Source organism: Lepus europaeus, chromosome 20 (assembly GCF_033115175.1).
Source record: "Lepus europaeus isolate LE1 chromosome 20, mLepTim1.pri, whole genome shotgun sequence".
In the NCBI taxonomy this organism is placed as follows: domain Eukaryota; kingdom Metazoa; phylum Chordata; class Mammalia; order Lagomorpha; family Leporidae; genus Lepus; species Lepus europaeus.
In genome coordinates, this window is record NC_084846.1 from 41,759,332 (window position 1) to 41,771,440 (window position 12,109).

The window sequence follows — 12,109 nt, forward strand, 5'->3', positions numbered from 1 at the left end:
GTCCACTGGCAGCATTTGCTGACTTATTAGTTGTAAACAAATAATATCTGGGTTCATACAGATCATTTCTAGAGTTGATAATTGAAAGTTGTTTGGGCTTTTATAATCTTTCCTTTATCCGGAGATTTCCCTCATTAGGAATAAACTTACTAAACCATTTTAAAATACATTTTTATGAATTGTGCTCGCTATGATTTCGTTTTACTTTCCACAGTATTTTGGTCATGTGTGAAATACTATTCTGGAATCAGTAAGAAGTGAAAATTTTAGTTTCATCTCATTTAAATCAATGTACTATTGAATTTATTGTTTATTTTCTTAGTGTAGTTTCCCTTGTCTTCCCTTATATAAACACTTTCAGAAGAAAATCAGTATAAAACAAATGCCTTTTTGTTTTGTTTTATTTTAAAACCAGTTTTGCTAACAGATGTCTTTCTGTGTGAAACAAATTTTGTTGCCAAAGTAAGCTAAGGTTTATACCACTTTCTATGAGTAATGGGAAAGGCTAGTTAGGGTTCGCTTCTCCGTCTTGTCTATCCTTCATTGTCTCCCACTCCTGCGTTTGCACTGATTCTTCCTTAACCTGTATCAGGACCTGAATAAACTTATAGGGAACTAAAAGATAAGTTTATTTTGGTGCAAAAATAAAAACCCATGTAAAGTTTTTTCATAATATGCATTTTCCTTGACTTTTCTGGACATCTTGCAAAGTTAAAAGTCATGAAAGCACTAGTATCAATTTTTTAAGTACTGTGCGCCAGTGTTTTAATAGCTACCATGTCTTAAAGAATAATAGTACCTCATTGCTGTGGTTGAAAGATGAAGAAGTTCTATGTTAAAGTGCCAGCCTCCTACATGACTCAGAAATTCCTTTGTTTTTAAGAGCTCTTTACTTAAAGCCATATCTATCTTTTTTTCCTCTCTCTCTGCTGTTTGAGTTAGCCAAAACATGCTATTGGAAGGACAAACAATAGGTTAACTAGATGTCACGGTCCTTTTCTTTATTACCTTACATTTCTGAATTTGTTAGTATCACCTTCTAGCCTTCATTTTAAAGATTTCTTTTTATTATTTATATATTTTCTTTGAAAGGCAGAGTGACAGAGAGAGAAAAGGGAAGTAGGGGGCGAGGAGGAGAGGGAGAGAAAGACAGAGATCTTCCATTCTCTGGTTCACTTCCCAAATGGCCACAACAGCCAAGGCTGGGCCAGACTAAAGCCAAGTGCCTAGAACTTCTCCTGGGTCTTCCATGTGATATAGCAGGAGCCCAAGCACTTGAGCCGTCTGCCACTGCTTTTTCAAGTCCATTAGAAGGGAGCGGGATGGAAAGTGTCATAGGGGATGCTGGCATTGTAGGTGGCTCTTTAACTGCTAAAATACAATGCTGGCCCCTGGATACTAGTCTTCATCAGATGAACATTTGTAGATTTTTTTCCACTCTGTGACTTAACTTTTCTTTGTCCTAACTTTGTCTTTCCAAGAGTGCTTACTAACTTCCAGTTTCTTCTTTCACATATTGTGATTTTGATGTTGCACTTGTTCTGGCAACATTTGCTGAAAAGGCCATCTTTTCTTCATTAAAGTACCTTTGATCTTACTTTGAAGATCAGTTGACTTTTTTTGGAATGTATATATTTCCAGACTTTCTCTTTTTTCTAAAATTTATTTATTTGAAAAGCAGAGTCAGAGAGAGAGAGGAAAAAACAGAGAGGTCTTCCATCTGTTGATTCACTCCCCAAATGTCCGCAACAGACAGAGCAGGGCCAGGCCGAAGCCAGGAGCCAGGAGCTTCTTCTGGATCTCCTATGAGAGTGCAGGGGCACAAGCACTGGGGCCAACTTCTGCTGCTTTCCCAGGTGTGTTAGCAGGGATCTGGATTGGAAGTGGAGCAACCAGGACTCGAACCGGCTCCCATGTGGGATGTTGGCATTACAGGTACGCCATAGCACTGGCTCCCAGACTTTCTCTTCTGTTCCATTAATCTGCTTCTCTTTTTTTTTTTTTTTTTCTTTCTTTCTGATTCTGCATTATGTGGATTACTGTTAAGTCTTAAAGTTTGATAGTGTTAATTCTTTAACTTCATATGCCTTCAATATTGTATTACTATTCTGAGCCTTCTGCTGTGTTTGTAAATATTAGAATCAATTTGTTGATACCCATGAAATAACTTGGTAGGATTTTGATTAGTATTGCATTAAATGTATATATCAAGTTGGGAAGATCTGACATCTTCACATTATTTAGTCTTCCTCTCTGTGTACAGGGAATATCTATTTAGATCTTTGATCTCTTTCATCACAATTTGTAATTTTCTTCATATAGATGATACATGTTTTTTAATTTCAAATTTCAATTGTTCATTTTTGGTGTATAAGAAAGCATCTGATTGGGTGTCTATCCTTAATTTAGGGACGTTCTCAGTCATTATTGTTTTAAATATTTCTTCTGTTCCTTTTTATTTTTTATTTTTATTTATTTATTTATTTTTGACAGGCAGAGTGGACAGTGAGAGAGAGACAGAGAGAAAGGTCTTCCTTTTTGCCATTGGTTCACCCTCCAATGGCCGCCGCGGTTGGCACGCTGCGGCCGGCGCACCGCGCTGATCCGATGGCAGGAGCCAGGTGCTTCTCCTGGTCTCCCATGGGGTGCAGGGCCCAAGGACTTGGGCCATCCTCCACTGCACTCCCTGGCCACAGCAGAGAGCTGGCCTGGAAGAGGGGCAACCGGGACAGAATCCGGTGCCCTGACTGGGACTAGAACCCGGTGTGCCGGCGCCGCAAGGCAGAGGATTAGCCTAGTGAGCCGCGGCGCCGGCCTCTTCTGTTCCTTTTTTTATTCTCTGATACTCCGGTTACATGTATGTTAACACTTCTGTAATTGTCCCCATAGTTACTGGGTATTCTGTTCTTTTTTCATTCTTCTTTCTCTGCATTTCAGTTTTGAAAGTTCCTTTTGACATGTCTTCAGGCTCACTGATTGTTTCTTTCTAGTATATTAACCCATTAAAGGCATTTTTAAAATTTATTTTGAATATTGCCCTTTGATTTTTTTGTTTCCATTTCTCTTTTCACAGTACCCTTCTGCTCTTGTATGCTCTCACTTCTTTTTCTCCACTGAAGTCCTTAGCTTGTTAATCATAGTTTTAAAAAATTCCTGGTTTGATAATTCCAGTACAACTTATGTGGCTGTGTCTGACTGTGTTGCTTATTTTGTTTCTTCAGACTGTTTTAATATGCCTTGCAGTTTTTCACTGAAAGCTGGACATGATGTATGGGATAGAAGCAAATGAGGTAAATAGGTCTTTAGTGTAAGGTTTTTGTGTTTATCTGGCTAGCAGTTAGGCTATATTTATGTTTGTTGTACCCGCAAGTGTGAGAGGCTAAAATTTTTCTAGTTTCCTTGTTTTTGTCTTTCATGTTTTCTGTTTCCTTGATGACTTTTTCTTAAATAAGTTCTAATATGTGCAGTTCTTTCAGTTGTATTCTCCATTTCTCATACAAAAAAACCATATTATATGGTGGTAAGACGTAGGTGCAGGGAGGGGAAGCATTCTGTAGTTCTCTTGTTTGTTCTCAGTGTTTTAGTGAGCTTTTGCCTGCTGTACCTTCACAAGTCCTCCCTCCCCATTTTTTTTTAAAAGAAAAAAAAAAAGATTTATTGAAAGGCAGAGTTATATATATGTTATATATAGAGAGAGAGAAAGAGAGAGACATGCACACACACACATGGAGAGTGAGATCTTCTGTCTGCTGACTTACTTCCCAAATGGTTTCAGTGGCCAGTACTGGGCCAGGGCAAGCCAGGAAATTCACCCAGGTCTCCCGTGTGGGTGCGGTGGCCCAAGCACTTAGGCCATCTATAGTTGCTTTCCCAGGTGCATTAGCAGAGAGTTAGACTGGAAGTGAAGCCGGCAGTGTTCCATCCTGTACTCCTGTTGGATGCCAGTGTCACAGGTGGTAGCTTAACCTGTGCTGCAATGCTGGCCCCTAACAAATATTTTAAGTTTTTATTTTTAAATTTTTTTTATTTTTTATTTTTATTTTATTTTTTTATTTTTGCCAGGCAGAGTGGACAGTGAGAGAGAGACAGAGAGGAAGGTCTTGCTTTTGCCATTGGTTCACCCTCCAATGGCCGCTGTGGTAGGCGCGCTGTGGCCAGCGCACCACGCTGATCCGATGGCAGGAGCCAGGTGCTTCTCCTGGTCTCCCATGGGGTGCAGGGCCCAAGGACTTGGGCCATCCTCCTCTGCACTCCCTGGCCACAGCAGAGAGCTGGCCTGGAAGAGGGGCAACCGGGACAGGATCGGTGCCCCAACCAGGACTAGAACCCGGTGTGCCGGCGCCGCAAGGCAGAGGATTAGCTTAGTGAGCCGCGGCGCCGGCCTATTTTAAGTTTTTATTTAACGAATGCATTTTTTCATAGATAAAACTTTAGTAACACAGTGGTTATTTCCCCATGCCCCCTCCCCCACCTCCCATCCTACCTCCCTCTCCCTCTCCCTCTCCCATCCCTTTCTTCATTATGGTTCATTTTTAGTTTGACTTTATATACAGAAGACCAACTCCATGCTAAGCATAGACTTCAGCAGTTTGCACTCACGCACACACACAACATACAGAGCACAGTTTGGGAACAAAATTTGCAGTTGATTCTCATAGTACAACTCATTAGGGACAGAGGTCCTATATGGGGAGTAAGTGCACAGCGACTTCTGTTGTTCGTTTAACAATTAACACTCTTATTTATGATGTCGGTGATCACCTGAGGCTCTTGCCATGGGCTGCCAAGGCTATGGAGGCCTTCTCCAAAACATACTTTGTAGTTGTATTTTATTTTTTTCCTTTGAAGTAAGACAGGAATGCTGGAGGTGAGTGACACAGGGTGCTGCTGGATTTGGATATTTTATCCCCCTAAGTCAAGGGTGTGAATATTCCTAAGTTGTATGTTTCACCTCTCCCAGGTTGTTAAAGGTCTGGTAGGAACCCAGTCTATTAGGCCCTGGTAAAATGGTTTCTCTCAAGATCAAGCCTTGAATTCTTTATTTAGTGGAGGGTTAAGCTTTTGATTATAAAGTAAACTGAAGGGGCCAGCGCTGTCACGCAGAGGGTTAAGGCCCTGGCCTGAAGCACCGACATCTCATATGGGCGCCAGTTCTGGTCTTGGCAGCTCCTCTTCTGATCCAGCTCTCTGCTATGGCCTGGGAAACCAGTGGAAGATGGCCCGAGTCCTTGGGCCCCTGCACCCATGTGGGAGACCCAGAGGAAGCTCCTGGCTCCTGCCTTCGAATTGGTGCAGCTCTGGCTGTTGCAGCCATCTGGGGAGTGAACCAGTGGATAGAGGATCTCTCTCTCTCTTTCAAATAATAAATAAAATTTAAAAAAATAAACTGAAAGTATGCCATTGTAAAAACTGAAGCAGCGATGAGAGTAGGAGGCAGAGAGGGTAGAAAGAGAAATACCATTATGCTCTTAAATCTTTATATATGAAATACATGAAATTTGTTTCCTTTACATAAATAAAAACATTTTTAAAAAAAGGTTTGTTAGGAACAGAATGATCTGGGCATATTTCATTATGACTCTTTTTTGCTCCCCCTTCTGGAAGCACAGTAGAATTTTTCTGTGGTCTTTACTGTTATAACTTGGTACGTCTTCTAGTGGTAAAAACGCACAGAAGTGTAAGGGCTCCTATGACTGCGTCTCCCTCCTGGAGTTTTTAACTCTTCTGCTTGATCACAGTGAGCCTCCAAACAATTTTTCAATTAGAGTTTAGGTTTTGCTACCTTGCTAGTGATTCCCGTAGGGATTTTTTTTTTCCAGTAAGTTTTGATTCTCTGTTTTTGCCTGTCTGTCTGTTTAATTTTAGGGGGCAGTGGTTTGCCCTCTAATATGTTTCTTTGATTGAGTCAAGAGATGGTGTTACTTTCCAGTTTGTTCTGTATTTTTCTTGTTAGAGGAATGGTAGCTTCCAACTCATTACATGCTATACCAGAATGCAGAAGTCTCTGATAGTAATTTTGTTTTTTTTAATTTTTTGCCTTGTTGGGGCTAGCTGTATGACACAGCAGGTTAAGATGCTACTGGCAATGCTGGCGTCTCTTTTGTGTAATGATTCAAGTCCTGGCTGCTCTGCTTTATCCAGCTCCCTGCTAATGTGCCTGGGAAGGCAGTGCAAGATGGCCCAAGTCCTTGGGCCCCTGCCTTTACACGGGAAATCCAAGTAGAGTTTCATGTTCCTGGCTTTGGCCTGGCCCAGCCCTGGCCCTGGCTGCCGGTTGGGGCAGAGAATCAGCAGTTGGAAGACATTTCTCTCTGTCTCTAACTCTGCTTTTCAAATAAATCTTAAAAAAATTTTTTTTTGCTTTGCGTTGACTTCTTTTCTTTTCTTTTCTTTCTTTCTTTCTTTTTTTTTTTTTTTTGAAGATTTATTTTATTTATTTGAAAGACCGAGTTACAGAGAGAGGTAGAGACAGAGAGAGAGGTCTTCCATCGCTGGTTCACTCCCCAGATGACTGCAATGGCCGGAGCTGTGCAGATCTGAAGGCAGGAGCCAGGAGCTTCCTCTGGGTCTCCCACATGAGTGCAGGGGCCCAAGGACTTGGGCCGTTATACTGCTTTCCCAGGCCATAGCAGAGAGCTGGACAGGAAGTGGAGTAGCTGGGACTAGAACGGTGCCCATATGGGATGCCAGCGCTTCAGGCCAGGGCTTTAACTCACTGCGCCACAGTGCCGGCCCCGCATTGACTTTTTTAAAAAATAACATATCTGTAGCCACATAATATTCCTCAGTAAGGATACACTATTTTTTTTTAAATCATTTTCCATTGGTGGGCATTCACATTTTTTGCAGCTATTTTCTGTCAAACAGCAGTGCGAAAAATGTTCTTGTTCACGTATGTTTGCATAATGATACTATTTTTCCTTAAATTTACTACCAAAAGTGGGATCACTAAACCAAAGGATTTTTCTACTTTTAATTCATAGATACTGTCAGGTTGCTTTGCTACATTGTTGTAGCATTATTTTAGTTTCATTTGACCATCACTGGATATTGCCCATCTGATAAGTACAGTGACATATATCATTGCTCTGATTTTCCTGATGACTGGTGAGGGATAAAGTATCCTATATTTGTTTACTTACCATTTTGATTTCCTCTGTGAATTCTTTATGACCTTGCCATTTTCTTTCTGTTGGGTTATTGCTTTTCCCCTTGTCAATTTGTGTATTAGACTCAATTGTTAGGTTTTAAAATTAATTGTATTCTTTGTAGAAAAATCTGGAAGTGACAGCATATAAAGTAAAAATCACCTATCTGCACACATACGAACTGCTCTTAGAATTTTAATATTTGACATTTTTATAAGAATATGTTTATGTATTTAGCCATGGAGAAGATTTTAGTCACATATATTAGTCTTCACTTTACTGTTTCTTGGTATTACTTCCCACTTAGGAAAGTCTTACCCATTTTTGCTTTTTAAAGAGTTCTGTATTTTTTTATTTTTCTTTTTCTTAGTATTTAGATAACTGGTTTCTTTTCTTTCTTTTTTTTTTTGCTAGTAAGTAATTGTGAGGAACAGACAAGTTGGCTATCAAATTACCCCAATAGCACTTCAATTAGTGCTTTTTAATTAAAGCCCATCTTTTTCCCATTGAATTGCTACACCATTGTTAGGTAGTACAGTTTCTGTTAGTACTTGTGTATATTTCTGGATTTTTTATTTTACCTATTCATTTACTAATATTATACTCTTTAATGGAGGAAATTTGAACTGTTTTAGTAACTATGGTGGAGCTTTTGCCTGTCTCCCCATTCTCTTCCAGGTATTTTGGATACTGTTCTTACTTAGTTATTTTTCTGTGTGGATTTACAATGTAAGGCAAAAAAAAACCCAAACTTTCTAATGGTATTTTTGGAAAATTTGGTTTGTGTTTAATTCATAAATCAATGTAGGGGAACTTGACATCTTTATCATGTCAGCTCATCTGTCTCTTTGTTCATGTGTACTTTTCTGTCTTATAAGAGTGTTTTATAGTTTATCTCTGCAGGGCTTGTGCAAGTTTCTTAAGTACTTTAAAAAATTAATTATCATAAGTGGGATCTTCTGTTTTACCTTTGAACTGGTAGTTAATGTTTAGGACTATTGTTTGCTATATCCTACAAATTGTTTAACTGTTTGTAATGGCCTTTCTTTGAGTATTTTTAGCTTTACAGAAACAAAAAAAAATTATCTTTTTATAGAGATAGTTTAGGCTGTCATATTTCAATGCTTAATACATCCAATCAGTACTATTTTATTTAAAATAACATCCTTATTTACAAAGATGAAATTTTAATAATTTATTAGGTCTAATAGATAATTTCAATATGAAATGAACCTAGCAATTAATGGACAATTTGTATCAAGTCTTTGAAATCCAATATATATTTTATACCTATTTTTTGTGCTGGCTACATTTCAGTTGCCTAATTGGCTGGCCCTGTAGCAGAGCAAGAGTTAATTTGAGAAATGTTTTGCCTGGTACTCTGTTTCTTTTTTTCCTTTGAGGAGAGTTTTAAGATTATTTTGTGAAGTTAAATAATCCCCCTAGGGGCCGGCGCTGTGGTACATTGGGTTAAAGCCCTGGCCTGAAGTGCCTGCATCCTGTATGGGCGCTGGTTCTAGTCCTGGCTGCTCCTCTTGTGATCCAGCTCTCTGCTATGGCCTGGGAAAGCAGTAGAAGATGGCCCAAGGCCTTGGGCCCCTGCACCCACGTGGGAGACCCTGAAGAAGCTCTTGGCTCCTGGGTTTGGATCCGGCACAGCTCTGGCCATTGTGGCCATCTGGGGAGTGAACCAGCGATGGAAAACCTCTCTCTCTTTCTCTACCTCTCTCTGTAACTCTGTCTTTCAAATAAATAAAAATAAATCCTTAAAAAATATATAAATATTCCCACCAGCAAAACAAAACAATCTTTGGTCTTTTTATTGACATTGCTTTAAAATACATAGTTTTATAGCTTGATGTTTCTTAATGAATCTGCATATTTGTAAAGTTTATTCCTAGTCATCTGTAGTATTTATTTTCGGTTGTAGGATCATTTTATTTCCTAATGAATTGTTGCTACATATATGAAGCCTGTGCTTTTTGTATATTGATTTTTCTCTAATCCAGCTATTCTTTATTCTTTTGTATTTTCCCAGGAAGATGGTAATTTCATAGACAATAAATATTTATATCTCCTTCTATATTTATACTTTGTCTTAAATTTTACTTACTAGATTAGCATAGAGCTAGTAATAATGAACATTTTCATTTTATAAACAGCACCTGACATTTTCCTGTATTGGTTGTTGGTTTCTTTCTGTTGCATATTTACTTAGGGTTCTTTGTTCTGGTTTTAATTAGGAACCGATTATGAACTCTGCTCAGATATCACCTTTGTCATAATGTTGGAGTTGCTTTCTTTTTTTCACAGATAATCTGTTATGAATTTTATTTGCTTTTCCATTCCTGAATTGCTGAATAGGACTCTACTTGATCGTAATATTTCTTTAGATAGCTTTGAATTCAGTTTATGCAAGTTTCTTTTAGGTATTTTTTATCTGTAAGTACAGTTGTATAATTTATACATGTGTGTGCTAAGTGCGATTTTTGGTTTTGGCAGCACAACTATGCTGGTTTTATAAACCAAAGTTTAATTTTTATGGTTGTATGAAGTAATTAAATGTTTATTGAAAGCTTAGTAGAAGTCATCTAAAGTCCATCTGGGGCACATTCTCTTTTTATTTCAAACAGTTCCTTTAAAAACTTTAAAATTTTCTTTGGTGAACTATACTGATTTTATTCAGTTACTGCTGAGAAACAATTTGTTTGATGTCTAAAACTGTTAACAAGTTTGTTTTACACTAACCATAACCAGAAACTATGCATTGTGGAAATTGCAGGGTTGATTTTTATGTTAAAACATTTTTCTTCAGGCTTAGAAAACTGGGTTAGATGTTTTCTTGGGGTGTATTTATTGATAATACATCCAGAAAGAAAGATGATTGTTATAAAAGTGACAGAGTAGCACTTTTTTCCCCAAGGATTAATTTGTCATTCCCATCAGCATTTTATCGGTAAAATTTTTGAACCTGTGAACACAGTATTTTGTCAAACTTTGTTTTTTAAATCTTTGTCAAACTAATTGTTAAGAATAATATACTGTTACAGTTCAAATGATTTTGTGACTGTTTTAAAATTTACTTTATGAGTGAAATTCAACGTCTTTCAGTTAACTATTATTTATAGCCCTTGCCTATTTTCTTGCTGAACTATGGTCTTTTTTGATTTGTTATACTGTTTATTTAGTGTAACATCCAGCCTTTAACTATAATGTAAATTTAAAATGTTACTATTGAAGTAAGAGCTTTTAATGCTTCAATTATTCTTATTCCTAGGTGCATTTTATCTGGTGTTTGAATATATGGATCATGATCTGATGGGACTTCTGGAATCAGGCTTGGTTCATTTTAATGAAAATCACATAAAATCATTTATGAGACAGCTCATGGAAGGTTTGGATTATTGTCATAAGAAGAACTTTTTGCACAGAGATATTAAATGTTCAAATATCCTTCTAAATAATAGGTATGATAAGAGCTTGTAATATATATGTTTAAAATGAGTGTTATTTTGTATATCTTGATTCTGTTAAAAGGTTTTAAAATTTAATTGACTTCATTGTTTCAGACTAATTTAACATAATCAACAATGCTATAACTCAGGCTACCTTTGAGGTATGTTATATATACTTTAGTTAAATTAACTTCCAGTAGTACTTTATAATTAAAGATAATAATATTTAGTTACTTGATATTCATCCAAATGATCTAGATGGATCTTCTCTCTTTTTTTAAAAAAAAATTATTTATTTATTCGAAAGTCAGAGTTACACAGAGAGAGGAGAGGCAGAGAGAGAGAGAGAAAGAGGTCTTCCATTCGCTGATTCACTCCCCAATTGCCACAATGGCCAGAGCTGCGCCGATCCAAAGCCAGGAGCCAGGAGCTTCTTCTGGGTCCCCACGTGGGTGCGGGGGCCCAAGAACTTGGGCCATCTTACACCGCTTTCCCAGCCATAGCAGAGAACTGGATTGGAAATGGAGCAGCCGGGTCTCGAACCAGCGCCCATATGAGATGCTGGTGCCTCAGGCCAGGGCATTAACCTGCTGTGCCACAGTGCTGGCTCCGGATCTTTTCATAATTAGTAATACGATATCAGCTTTAGATTGCTAATAGATTTAGAATTAAAAAGGCATTAAAATTTTAAAGTGAATTTTTTTGAAATGTGTATACACACACAGAGTGTGTGTAATTATAGCATAAACTGAACTCTGGTATTTCTCTTCTAATTAGTGTTGTTTGTTAGTTTAGATAAGACATTCCTAGTTCTGATTTTAGCTAATAGACAGTATTCTGTATACCTAGCCCTTCCAAGAACCGGAAAATTAAAACAAATTTTAAATGATACAGCTTAATTTTTGAGCACTGTTTACTTAAATTGAGCAAGTAATTTGTCTTATTACTAGGAGGTAGAAATTATCTCAGTTGTGTTATTTTAATGAAAGTGTATTTTTTTTTAAATAGAATCTGAGCAGTATTGAAACAATATTGTACTGTAATAAAAAGAGTAATACTAATAGTACAGTTGCCCCTTGGTGTCCATGGGTATTTATTTTAGACTCCTCCCTTTCCCCAGATGGCAAAATCCAAGGATGGTAAGTTCCCTTACAAAAAACAACATAGTATTTGTATATAACTTAGATACATCCTCCTATAGGCCTTAAGTAATCTTTTGATTACTTGTAATAACAACATATGATGTAAATGCTATTTAAGGAACATTGTATTGTTTAGGCAGTAAGGACAAGGGAAAAAAAAAATCTATACATGTTCAGTACGCGTGCAATTATTTTTCCTCAGTTAGTTTTGTTGTTTTAAATTTAAGATACAGAGAGAAGAGAAATAGATGGACGAGAGAGAAAGAAAGTGTTCCAATATGTTAGTTCACTCCCACAAATGCTTATAATGGCCAGAGCTAAAGCCAGGAGCCAGCAATCAAACCCAGGTCCTCTGGTGGGATAT

At 37.7% G+C, this 12,109-nt stretch overlaps 1 protein-coding gene across 2 annotated transcripts in view; it reads left to right on the forward strand.

Moving 5' to 3' along the window:
• CDK13 (cyclin dependent kinase 13) overlaps nucleotides 1–12,109 on the forward strand; it is a 115,237-nt gene that overhangs the window by 58,667 nt on the left and 44,461 nt on the right. For both annotated transcript variants that reach the window (XM_062179188.1, XM_062179189.1), the window contains exon 6: nucleotides 10,426–10,615. In XM_062179188.1, the coding sequence (XP_062035172.1) occupies nucleotides 10,426–10,615 (190 nt within the window). The remainder of the gene's footprint in view (nucleotides 1–10,425; nucleotides 10,616–12,109) is intronic.